The sequence below is a fragment of the Pristiophorus japonicus genome, chromosome 8 (genome assembly GCF_044704955.1).
Source record: "Pristiophorus japonicus isolate sPriJap1 chromosome 8, sPriJap1.hap1, whole genome shotgun sequence".
In the NCBI taxonomy this organism is placed as follows: Eukaryota; Metazoa; Chordata; class Chondrichthyes; family Pristiophoridae; genus Pristiophorus; species Pristiophorus japonicus.
The window spans coordinates 173,817,296-173,830,325 of record NC_091984.1 but is presented as its reverse complement, the minus strand read 5'-3'; the positions used below and the strand labels follow the sequence as shown (position 1 = coordinate 173,830,325).

Sequence of the window (13,030 nt, the reverse complement as noted above, 5' to 3'; positions counted from 1 at the left end):
AGCCCCGGCCGAGTGGCCTCCCGGTCCGCTCCATAGCCCAGGCCGAATGGCCACCTCCCTTTTGGTCCCCACACCTAACTACACCCGAAAAGCTTCCCCCTCTCCCTCCCCGCACCTCTCTCTCCCCATCCCCCATCCCACCATACCGCTCTCTCCCTCTCTCTCTTACCTTTCCTGCTGCTGTTATCCGGGCATCTGCTGCACTTACCTGCGCCGATTTCTTTACCTCTCCAGAAGGTTTTTCTGCAGAGGCCCCGTACGCTGGCCCAAGAAGAACTGGAGTAACTCTCAGCCGGCCAAACTTACCTAAATGGCCAGAATTGGCGCGGGTGGCAGGTTATGCCCCTTTGACTGAAAAAAAAATTGACTAAAAAAAATCGTAACTAACTGAGTTACGCTGGTCCAAATTGATTGAGGAATTTTTTTTTAAACAGGCCAAAAAAAGCAGCCTGCTCCAAAAAGGTGGTGCAAATCACTGGGGAAAATTGAGCCCAATCTCTCTGTACATTTCTGTATTGGGGTATATTTATTTCCCTGTCATGTCAGCTGTGGCTCAGTGGGTGGCACACTCGCCTCTGAGTCAGAAGGTTGTGGGTTTAAGTCCCACTCCAGAGAATTGAGCACAAAAAAAATCTAGGCTGACATTCCAGTGCAGTGCTGAGGGAGCGCACTGTAGGAGGTGTTGTCTTTTGGATGAGATGTTAAACCAAGGCCCTGTCTGTGCTCTCAAGTGGACGTAAAAAAATCCCACTGCACTATTTCGAAGAAGACCAGGGGAGTCCTGGCCAATATTTATCCCTCAATCAACATAACCAAAAAAACAAATTTGTGGGAGCTTGCTTGTGCACAAATTGTCTGCCGCGTTTCCCACATTACAACAGTGACTTCACTCCAAAAGTACTTCATTGGCTGTCAAGAGCTTTGAGACGTCTGGTGGTTGTGAAAGGCGCTATGTAAATGCAAGTCTTTTTTTCTTCTTTCAGATTTCTGACCATCTCTGTTAAAGGTGCCTCCACTTTTTTCTTTTGCACTTTCTGCTCATCTTTGAAACACTAAATGTTAATTGAATTGCATATCAGCTGTAAATTTCTTTAACTTCAATCCAGATGTTGCTCTTGGTGCGGAAAAGGCCCAGCTATGCAAATTGGCAGATCATCATTGCCGTCGCCACCTGCTGGTAAACACAAGAACACAAGAAATAGGAGTAGGAGTAGGCCATTTGACTCCTCGAGCCTGCTCCGCCATTTAATGAGATCATGGCTGATTTGATCACGGACTCGGTTCCACTTCCTAGCATTAGCACATACTCACACAGTCCAGTACTGCATTGCCGCTGAGCTTGTCCTGTTTTATAATTGTGATTGTTTTATTCTGCTGTGAGTTAATGTCTGTTGTCATCAGCTTATTTTGATATTCAGTATCTCAGAGCTCTGGGCTGATCGACAGCTCCACAGCCCAGTTATATTCGGGTTAAATTTTGAGGACAGGTTGTACAGACTGGACTTGTATTCCTTTGAGCGTAGAAGATTAAGGGGTAATTTGATTGAGATTTTTAAGATGATTAAAGTGACAAGGGGATTAATTAGAGATTAGGGCCATTCAGGGGTGATGTCAGAAAGCCGCTTCTTTATACAAAGGCTCCCTGAAAAAGTTGTTGAGGCTGGAGGTCAATTGAAAGTGTCAAAGCTGAGATTGATCAATTTTAGTTAGGCAAGGATATTAAGGGTTACGGAACCAAGGCACATTGATGGAGTTAAGATACAGATCAGACTTGATCTAATTGAATGGTGAAACAGGCTTGAGGGGCTGAAATGCCGACTTCTGTTGTACTGTTCCTAATGTTACACAGTGTAGTTACTGCAATACTGCTCCCCTCTCCCTCCTCAAAGTTACCTTTTATAATTTGGGGTACAGTTTCACATACCAGTCCTCACTCAAGTGGCTATTCTTGATGTCGATTTCAGAAGACAATTTATGAAGGCTAATCATATGCTCATTTGATGTCCCCCACACTATCTGTCAGGAGTTGCTGGCAGAGATCGAGGTGGAAACTCTGCTTTATTATCATATTCTTTGATCCAGAAGTGCCGAGGCTAATTCTAACTGCTCCCCCAGTAGAAACCAGCTAGTTCAGCAGTGACAGGGAATTGCACCCCCTTTGTTGTTTATCTTGCCTGAGTTCAACAGTAAATATTCCAGCCGAATCATCAGGCAGCATGTTTTCTACCCTCACCAGAGGAGAAGGTGTTTTCTTTGCTTGGATGCTCTCTTTTCCCCCCTCACCCCCCAACATCAGCAAGGATTCACAGACTGACTCACTGTGTGACATAGCCCGTTTGTGCTCCAGCCCGCTGTACTTCATGTCGATGATAGTTCATTAGTCACGCTCGTGAGGAGGGACACAACTACTTCACATGGGGTCATTCGGAGGAGGTGTTTTTGCCTGATGACGTTAATTTAAAAAATTCTTCTCTTTTGCCAGCAATCAAGCATTAATGCTCTGAAGTTCAACGTGAAGAGCGTTCGGCTGACACAGATACAGAATAACCTGGCACACCAGCAGTCCCATGTTTGGGTAAGAATTTCCTCTTTATCTGCAAAATGTAAGAAAGCTTTGGAACAAGGTGAATAGAATGTTGAATCGGGGACAGGGACTCAATAAAATTAGCATAAGTAAGATAACCGTTATGAAGAAAATAATGGCACTAAAGAGCGACAAATCCCCAGGGCCAGATGGTGTCCATCCCAGGGTTTAAAGGAAGTCGGTGAGCAAATTGCAGACCCAACTATAATCTTCCAAAGTTCTCTCGATTCAGGAACCGTCCCTTTAGATTGAAAAATTGCGCATGTCACTCTGCTTTTTAAGAATGGCGAGTGGGGAAACCAGAGAATTAGAGACCAGTTGGCCTAACATTTGTTGTCGGGAATTTGTTAGACTCTATAATTAAAGATAGGGTGACTGAACACCTTGAAGAGAGAGCCAGCATGGATTTTTGCCTGACAAACCTGATTGAATTTTTTGAAGAGGTGATTAAAGTAGTTGACCGGGAGATGTCTATGGATGTTATTTATATGGACTTACAGAAGGCATTTAATAAAGTCTCACATAAGAGATTGTTATCCAAGGTAGAAGCCCTTGGAATTGAGGGCAGGTTATTGACCTGTTTAGGAAATGGGCTGAGCGGCAGGAGACAGGCAGTGGGGATAATGGGTAGGTGCTCAAATTGGCAGAAGGTGTCCCGCAGTGATGTGTATTGGGGCCTCAACTATTCACAATATTTATTAACGACTTCGCTGATAGCTTGGAAAGCCATATATCCAAATTTGCCAATAACACAAAGATAGGTGGCACTGTCGGCAGTGTGGATGAAAGCATAAAATTACAAAGGGATATCAACAGATTAAATGACTGGAGGAATGGCGGGGTCATGGCCCAGGAGTGGTCGAGTCGTGGTCCAGGAGCGGCGGAGTCGAGGAGTGGTGGGGTCACAGCCCAGAAGCGGCGTCGTCGAGCAGCGGCAAGGTCGGAGTCGAGGAACAGTGGGGGCATGGCCCAGGAGCGGCGGAGTCAAGGAGCGACAAGGTCGGAGTCGAGGAGCCCAGGAGCGGCGCAGCGTATAACAACAGCGGGGTCGGGGCCCAGGGAAGGTGCAGCACAGGCCAGCCCGCACTGCAATCTATGGACAGTGGCAGGGGGGATGGGGCAGTCCCGGTACGTAGATCACTAAAATGTCATGAACAGGTACAGAAAATAATCAGAAAGGCTAATGGAATGCTGGCCGTTATATCTAGAGTACAAGGTGGTAGAAGTTATGCTGCAGCTATACAAAACCCTGGTTAGACCACACCTGGAGCAGTGAGAGTGGCTCTGGGTACCACACCTTAGGAAGGATATATTGACCTTGGAGGGAGTGCAGCACAGGTTTAGTAGAATGATATCCGGACTCCAAAAGTTAAGTTACAAGGAGAGATTACACAAATTAGGGTTATATTCCCTAAAAGTTAGAAGGTTAAGGAGCGATCTGATTGAAGTTTTCAGGATATTAAGGGGAACTGATAGAGTGGATGAAGAGAAACTATTTCCGTTGGTTGGGGAGTCTGAGACGAGGGGACATAGTCTAAAAATTAGAGCCAGATCTTTCAGGAATGAAATTAGGAAACACTTCTACACACAAAAGGGTGGTAGAAGTTTGGAACTCTCTTCTGCAAATAGCAATTAATGCTGTATCAATTAATTCAAAATCTGAGATTGATATCTTTTTGTTAACATAAGGTATTAAGGGATATGGGCCAACGGTGGGTATATGGAGTTAGGTCGCAAATCAGCCATGATGTCATTGAATGGTGGAACAGGCTCGAGGGGCTCAATGGCCTACTCCTATTCCTGTGTTGGTCCATCAAACCTGCTCCTTCCACAGATGATGTAAAGTCGACTCTATCAGGCATTCTCCTTCACCCATATAATGTCACCAGAGGGAAATTGATCCCCAAACCCCACAATAGTTGTTGAGCTCATTCTCTGGAGTCCCTGGGCAGGCACACTGTAGCTAGATAAATCTGACAGAGAGAAAATTGTAGCAAGCAATGGAGCCGAACGACAGCTTGGGATTTTGAGGCCTCAATGGCAGAGTACAGTAAATATTTTAAAAATTCTGGTCAACATTTTGGATCAAAATGTAAGCTTTGAGGGTGGGGTGGAGAATCTCATTCAGCCAGGCAAAGTTGGGACCTTGAGTCCTGTAAATATAGTTTTCAGTTTTCAAGATTTCACTATACCCTTAAAATAAAAATCACCCTTCCTCATTTTGTCCTGCAAGTAATGACTTGTGTTTGAATATAGTTCCACAGTTATGTTGTTCTAGTGACTGCACCTTATGTACTAGAGCAGGATGCAAGTGGCAACAGGATATTCAAACATTGGAGCAATCACAACTGAGTCTAACCCTGTTCGTGAATGCCCTCTTGTACATGTTTCCCAGTAGGGGTTACTAGATAGCGATGGGAACACTGCTGGTTGTGAAGCTGCTTTAATAACCTAGATCGTAAAATCTGAGGTCTAGAAATTTTCCACCGTAATGATCGATTTAGCTCCATTTTTTGGCGTTAAGAATTTTTTTTTGGTGCTAAATAAATTTAAGGCCATTTTGCTAGTTTTGCCAGTGGTGTAATGCTGTTGTTTAAAAAAAAAAATAAGGGCCGATTTTTTTTTTTTGGAACCGTTTTTGTGATGTCACTCGGCGTCAAAACCAACGATAACACCGTTTTTCAGAGTTTCCCCAATAAGGACATTTTTAAGGACGGTGATAAATACCGATTTTGAAAAGCTTGCCTTACCCGGTTGAGTCCGATCGAAATCGTCGTTAACGGCACCATCTTGGGAAACTGAGCTTTTTTGGAGGGAGTTTATAATGTGTTTTCCCCTTATTATTGTTAAACAAGAGAACAACCTGTTTCTGGTTATTTTACCTGAAATATTAACTTCAACAAAGCATGGGCTACTGTTGAATTTTTTAAAAAGGGTTCTCTTCAACCACGAACAAGGCATTAAATAAATCCAATTGCTGGTTTGTTTAGCTAAAGCTAACTCGCGTGCTCACACTCCGAATTAGCTGGTAGTTTTTTAAATTGCCACTTTGAAGAAAATATTAACTTTATTTTATTGCAAATTATTTTTAATTCTCTGCAATTTTGAAGCAGCAATGCTTCTCTTTTCAAACAGCGGGCTATACCAAAAAGAACAATCCAATGTGACTTCAGAAAGTTAGTATAGATTGGCATCAGATACCAATAAACGGCACTTTGCAGGTTGGGTGTTGATACGGGTTTTGTGTGAAAAGTTGTTGAAAGAAAAGTTCTCCGTGGGCTGCGCGGAGGCAGCGAAAAGACTCGAACACTGCGAGGGAAGTTAAAGCGAAGACGCACCGGCCTTGGGAAACCGTTCTGTGGGTCACTCTTAATAAAAATACATCTTCAAAGACTAAACTCTGCAAAACCACTCACGATTCAATTCACCTCCCACCCTAACCATAAAATAGTGAGGACCTCCACAAGTGATAAGTTGAAAATGCAAATCAATTAGCCTATGCAAAATGGAAAAATTTAAAGTTAATGCAGATTTTAATTTCTTTTTAAAAGAGTTGAATATTATTTAACGATTGTAATGTACAGATAAACCTTTTCGGATAGCACTGCCTTTTTTGCTGTCCAATTACAGAGGAAGAATTGAACCAATCCAGATGTTAATGACAATATGAAAAGCGTTCATCTCTTTCAGATTTTTTTTGCGCATGCGCAGAACGGGTATTATTTTTAACGCAAAAACATTTATCTCCAGTCTTAAATGGTGCTATTTTAACGCCACGCCAAAATTAAAAAAACGTTTGGCGAAACTTGAGCCTTTTTTTTGGCGTTATTTCGGCAATAAAAAACGGCTGTTATTTTCAAATAATGGCAAAAAACTTTGCTATTCTTAAATGTGAAAATTCTAGCCCAGGGTGTTTGAAGGGGCGTAGTTGTTTCAGCAAGGGAAACCGCTTGGAGCAACCTCACAACCTCACAACATGATAGTACTGTGTGCTAGTGATATAATGTTATTACCCAGTGTAATTTCATCAGGTATTGACAAACTCAGGAGATGGGGTACTCCAGTGACTCCAGCACTATCGACAGCGCCCAGGTAATAGTCTATTAACCACATAATGCATTTACGTGCTAAAATTGGTTTCTTGACATTTGTGTAGCTTGAAAAAGTATCTGAGCAGTGTAGGCAGTGATTTCAGTTGCTGTATAATTATACAAAAGCAAAATGCTGCGGATGCTGAAATCAAATAAAAACTGAAAATGCTGGAAATCTCAGCGGGTCAGGCAGCATCTGTGGAGAGCAAAGCAGAGTTAATGTTCCAGGTCGATGACCCTTCGTCAGAACTGGTGAATGTTTGAAAAGAACACATTCTTAAGCACTGAAAGGGGGAGGGGAAGAAAGAACAAAAGGGAAGGTCTGTGGTCGGGTGGAAAGCAGGGGAGATTAGAGAGACAAAAGGGATGATGGGCCAAATTGAAATGGTAATGCCATGAGTTAGAAAAACATTAGTCAAGATGGGGTCTGAATGGCTGCCATTCGGGAAGATGGAGTTGAGGTTGAAAATCAGCCATGATCTTATTGAATGGTGGAGCAGGCTTAAAGGGCTGTATGGCCTACTCCTGCTCCTAATTCTTAAGTTCTTGCGTTCATTCAATTAAGTAGAGCTTAATTATTCGCTTGCAAGTGCCCATTGTTCTCTATGTAATGCTGACAGTGATTTGGCACTGCATTTTGTGCAGGAGAATTCCTTCAGTTTTTATTTACTGATTCATGTGTAGTTAACAGGAGCAAACCATTGATTGGTGTTCGAGGTGCTGCTGTTCCGACAGACAGCGGTTCTGACATAAATATAATTAAATGTTTTAGAAAAAAACATTTTTGTAATTTTTTTTAATGTGTTTTAATAGGGTTAAAAATAAACGTACCTTAATAGACAGGGTTTTTAACATAAAAAATAAATGATTCAATTTTATCTATGTTTTAAAAGTTTTACGTTGGTAAAAGTAATGTATGCGCCTCCTTTTACCAGGCATAAAAGTTTGAAGGACATTCGCTGGGCATGAGTTGGGCAAATAGCCCAATCTCTCCCGCGCGGATGTCCTTCTCCCAGGGATGCGTTCGATCTGTCAGAAGAAATTTTGACAGATCGTAAAAGCTGGTTTTCGGCGCATGCACGTCGCGCCCCAAGGAACAGTTTTTGTGAGGCCTCGCAGGGTCCATGCGCACTTCGTATGGACCCGGCGAGGCCGCAATTTTCGGCCCAATAGCTTATGTGTAAAACCTATTATAATTGTAAGGATGAGTAGAACATAATGGGTTAAGAAGCTGCAAATTGTTAATTTACAAAGAAAGATAAACCTGCCGCAAAAAGGACAGATGAGGATGAAAACATGAGCATCCTGTCGGACATTACGGAGCACACTCGGGATGGTTTTCATAGCTCGTGCTGCTAACAGCAACGCTCATCTGTTGGCCACACAAATTGAGCTTTTGTGGTCACACTGGCAATCTTTTCGGCTGTTAATTCAGAAGCTCACCCCCTTAGTATCTGGCATATCCTGCACTCGTTAATAAATGATTAGCTTCCTTGGCAGAAGCAATTACTGTCTCTGGAATGCGTATTGTCTGATCTGGAATGTTAATCATTTCCTCTTGCAGTAAACAACAAATTTCTATGAAAATATAATTGGATAAAAGTTTCTGGGTCAGAAATTCCCCTTTATGATTCAGAACTTGCTTCGTTTCATTGCTGTAAAGATAACGACCAGAAGTACCTGACTTGCATGCAGAATATCCTCTCTCATGTATTGCAGTGTACCTGTTTTTGCTTCCCTTTTCTCATGTTATCAGTTGGTGTTCAAAATTATGAGGGGTTTTGACAGGGCCAGATTAACCCATAGGTTAATAAGGCTGTTGCTTTAGGCCCTCATTTTTTAGACCCTCGACTTTAGGTCCTAATTTTTAAATCATTAACCCTAAATCCCCAAAGGGATGTCTGGTGCCCAAATCACTCTCTGGGCCATGGTGGAGTGGCAACGCTGAAGCTGTGAAGGCACTCATTCTGGGAGATTGCAACATCCTCGAGTCCCTAGAGAGAATCAAAGATGATGAATCTCAAAAGCCAACAACAAGAAAAGATGCAAAGATACTGAGCGATGCAATGCATAACTTGGAGACTGATACTTTGTGTGAAGTCTGGAGTGATATACTTAAACCATTCAACAGATGCAGTCTAAGTTTGCAAAGTGCCCAATAAGTTTCTACTGCTGTAAACTTACTGAGGAGTCTTGGAACTGTTCGTCAACAAATACGGGACAAGGACAGCAAACCAGGAGTATAAATCAGCCAAACGCCGCAAAAGACGTGATGACGCAACTTCACACACACTCGGTGACAAGGAAGCCTTCAGAGTTAATACATTCCTCACAATCATTGACAAGCTGAAGAGTGCATTAGAATATCGAATCAAGGCCTATGCCTATATTGACGAGACCTTTAGTGTCCTGGCAAATTGTTCACATAATATGTCAAGCTCCCGAGTCAGTGAAGCTATCAGAAGCGTATGTCAGAAATATCCAGATGATCTCCCAGTAGATTTTACTGAAGAATTTCACCAATTTGTTGTATTTTCAACCTTCTCAAATATAGAAAGAAAAGAGGATGAGAGCAGGTCTATTTGCATGTACTTGTGTAATCATTGAATTACAACTGTATTTGTCATTAAGGGTCACTAATTGTAGTGGAGAACGTTCCTCCTCTCTTCTCAAAAGGATAAAAAATGTCATACAATCCACCATGAATCAGGAGCATCTCGCTGCTTTGTCTCTTTTCAGCATTGAGAGTGAAATTGTCAGGTCTTTAAATTTTGATATTATTCATGACTTTGCCACAGCTAAGGCCAGGGAGAAACCAGTCTTTGTTTGAAGAGACGTATTCAGATAATTTTCTGTTTGATGCAGTTTAAGCAAGGAAGGAACCAATCTCTGATTGAAATGTATGCTGTTTTTGCTGTTTTTTATAATGTACATAGCTTTGATTTTTGTCATTTGTTTGTCACAGTCAAGGCCAGGAACTTATCAGTCTTTGTTTGAAAATATGTATTCAGCGAATTTTTTGTTTTGTTTTTGCAACTGCGAGGATGTTTCTATTTGGTTCCGCAGGGCTCAGTACTAGGGCTTCCTTGCGCTTTGTGGTATACATCAATGTTCTAGACGTGAATATAGGGGGTATGATTAAGAAGTTTGCAGATGATACTAAAATCGGCTGTGTGGTTGATAATGAAGAAGAAAGCTTCGGACTGCAGGAAGATATCAATCAACTGGTCAGGTGGGCAGAACAGTGGCAAATGGAATTCAATCTGGAGAATTGTGAGATAATGTATTTTGGGAGGGCTAACAAGGAAAGGGAATACACATTAACTGGTAGGATACTGAGAAGTGTAGAGAAACAAAGGGACCTTGGAGTGCATGTCCACAGATCCCTGAAAGTAGTAGGCCAGGTAGATAAGGTGGTTAAGAAGGCATATGGAATGCTTGCCTTTATTAGCCGAGGCATAGAATACAAGAGCGGGGGCGGGGGGGGTGTTTATGCTTGGACTGTATAAAACACTGGTTAGGCCACAGCTGGAGTACTGCGGCAATTCTGGTCACCGCATTACAGGAAGGACATAGAAACATAGAAAATAGGTGCAGGAGTAGGCCTTTCGGCCCTTCGAGCCTGCACCACCATTCGATAAGATCATGGCTGATCATTCCCTCAGTACCCCTTTCCTGCTTTCTCTCTATACCCCTTGATCCCTTTAGCCTTAAGGGCCATATCTAACACCCTCTTGAATATATCCAATGAACTGGCATCAACAACTCTCTGCGGCAGGGAATTCCACAGGTTAACAACTCTCTGAGTGAAGATGTTTCTCCCCATCTCAGTCCTAAATGGCCTACCCCTTATCCTAAGACTGTGTCCCCTGGTTCTGGACTTCCCCAACATCGGGAACAATCTACCCGCATCTAACCTGTCCCGTCCCGTCCCGTCAGAGTCTTGTATGTTTCTATGAGATCCCCTCTCATCCTTCTAAACGCCAATGTATAAAGGCCCAGTTGATCCAGCTCTCCTCATATGTCAGTCTGGCCATCCTGGGAATCAGTCTGGTGAACCTTCGCTGCACTCACTCAATAGCAAGAACGTCCTTCTTCAGATTAGGAGGAACACAGTTGAACACAATATTTCAGGTGAGGCCTCACCAAGGCCCTGTACAACTGCAGTAAGACCTCCCTGCTCCTATACTCAAATCCCCTAGCAATGCAGGCCAACATACCATTTGCCTTCTTTACCTCCTGCTGCACCTGTATGCCAACTTTCAATGACTGATGAACCATGACACCCAGGTCTCGTTGCACCTCCCCTTTTCTAATCTGCCACCGTTCAGATGATAATCTGTCTTTGCGTTTTTGCCCCCAAAGTGGGTAACCTCAAATTTATCCACGTTATACTGCATCTGCCATGCATTTGCCCACTCACCTAACCTGTCCAAGTCACCCTGCAGCCTCTTAGCGTCCCCCTCACAGCTCACACCGCCACCCAGTTTAGTGTCATCTACAAACTTGCCAATATTACACTCAATTCCTTCATCCAAATCATTGATGTATATTGTAAAGAGCTGGGGTCCCAGCACTGAGCCCTGCGGCACTCCACTAGTCACTGCCTGCCATTCTGAAAAGGACCCGTTTATCCCGACTCTCTGCTTCCTGTCTGCAAACCAGTTCTCTATCCACTTCAGTATATTACCTCCAATACCATGTGCTTTGATTTTGCACACCAATCTCTTGTGTGGGACCTTGTCAAAAGCCTTTTGAAAGTCCAAATACACCACATCCACTGGTTCTCCCTTGTCCACTCTATTAGTTACATCCTCAAAAAATTTGTCAAGCATGATTTCCCCTTCATAAATCCATGCTGACTTGGACCGATCCTGTCACTGCTTTCCAAATATGCTGCTATTTCATCCTTAATAATTGATTCCAACATTTTCCCCACCACTGATGTCAGGCTAACCGGTCGATCATTACCCGCTTTTTCTCTCCTTTTTTAAAAAGTGGTGTTACATTAGCTACCTCCACACCATAGGAACTGATCCTGAGTCGATAGACTGTTGGAAAATGATCACCAATGCATCCACTATTTCTAGGGCCACTTCCTTAAGTACTCTGGGATGCAGACTATCAGGCCCTGGGGATTTATCGGCCTTCAATCCCATCAATTTCCCTAACACAATTTCCCGCCTAATAAGGATATCCTCCAGTTCCTCCTTCTCACTAGACCCTCGATCCCCTAGTACTTTCGGAAGGCTATTGTGTCTTCCTTCGTGAAGACAGAACCAAAGTATTTGTTCAATTGGTCTGCCATTTCTTTGTCCCCCATTCTAAATTCACCTGAATCCGACTGCAAGGGACCTACGTTTGTCTTCACTAATCTTTTTCTCTTCACATATCTTTAGAAGCTTTTGCAGTCAGTTTTTATGTTCCTGGCAAGCTTCTTCTCGTACTCTATTTTCCCCTTCTTAATTAAACCCTTTGTTCTCCTCTGCTTAATTCTAAATTTCTCCCAGTCCTCAGGTCTGCTGCTTTTTCTTGCCAATTTATATGCCTCTTCCTTGGATTTAACACTATCCTTAATTTCCCTTGTTAGCTACGGTTGAGCCACCTTTCCCCGTTTTACTTTTACTCCAGACAGGGATGTACAATGTGTGAAGTTCATCCACGTGATCTTTAAATGCTTGCCATTACCTATCCACCGTCAACCCTTTAAGTATCATTTGCCAGTCTACTCTAGCCAATTCACGCCTCAAACCTTCGAAGTTACCTTTCCTTAAGTTCAGGATCCTAGTTTCTGAATTAACTGTGTCACTCTCCATCCTAATAAAGAATTCTACCATGTTATGGTCACTCTTCCCCAAGGGATCTCGCACAACAAGATTGCTAATTAGTCCTTTCTCATTACACATCACCCAGCCTCGGATGGCCAGCTGCCTGGTTGGTTTCTCGACATATTGGTCTAGAAAACCATCCCTAATACACTCCAGGAAATCCTCCTGCACCGCATTGCTACCAGTTTGGTTAGCCCAATCAATATGTAGATTACAATCACACGGGTGCAGGGCATTCTGAAAAGGGAGGGTGAACAGCCAGTTGTCGTGGTGCATATACATGCCAACGATATAGGTACGAAAAGGGATGAGGTCCTACAAGGCGAATGTAGGGAGCCAGGAGCTAAATTAAAAAGTAGGACCTCAAAAGTAGTAATCTCAGGATTGTTACCAGTGCCACGTGCTAGTCAGAGTAGGAATCGCAGGATAGCTCAGATGAATACGTGGCTTGAGGAGTGGTGCAGTAGGGAGGGATTCAAATTGCTGGGACATTGGAACCGGTTCAGGGGGGGAGGTGGGACCAATAC

At 43.1% G+C, this 13,030-nt stretch overlaps 1 protein-coding gene across 3 annotated transcripts in view; it reads left to right on the top strand.

Moving 5' to 3' along the window:
• The window catches only part of sfi1 (SFI1 centrin binding protein), a 209,556-nt gene that overhangs the window by 83,493 nt on the left and 113,033 nt on the right, over nt 1-13,030 (top strand). For all 3 annotated transcript variants that reach the window (XR_011594118.1, XM_070887562.1, XM_070887563.1), the window contains exons 11-12: nt 1,107-1,177; nt 2,483-2,575. Coding sequence is in view for 2 of the 3 variants with exons in the window: in XM_070887562.1 (XP_070743663.1) it covers nt 1,107-1,177; nt 2,483-2,575 (164 nt within the window). In the remaining variant the exon portion in view is untranslated. The remainder of the gene's footprint in view (nt 1-1,106; nt 1,178-2,482; nt 2,576-13,030) is intronic.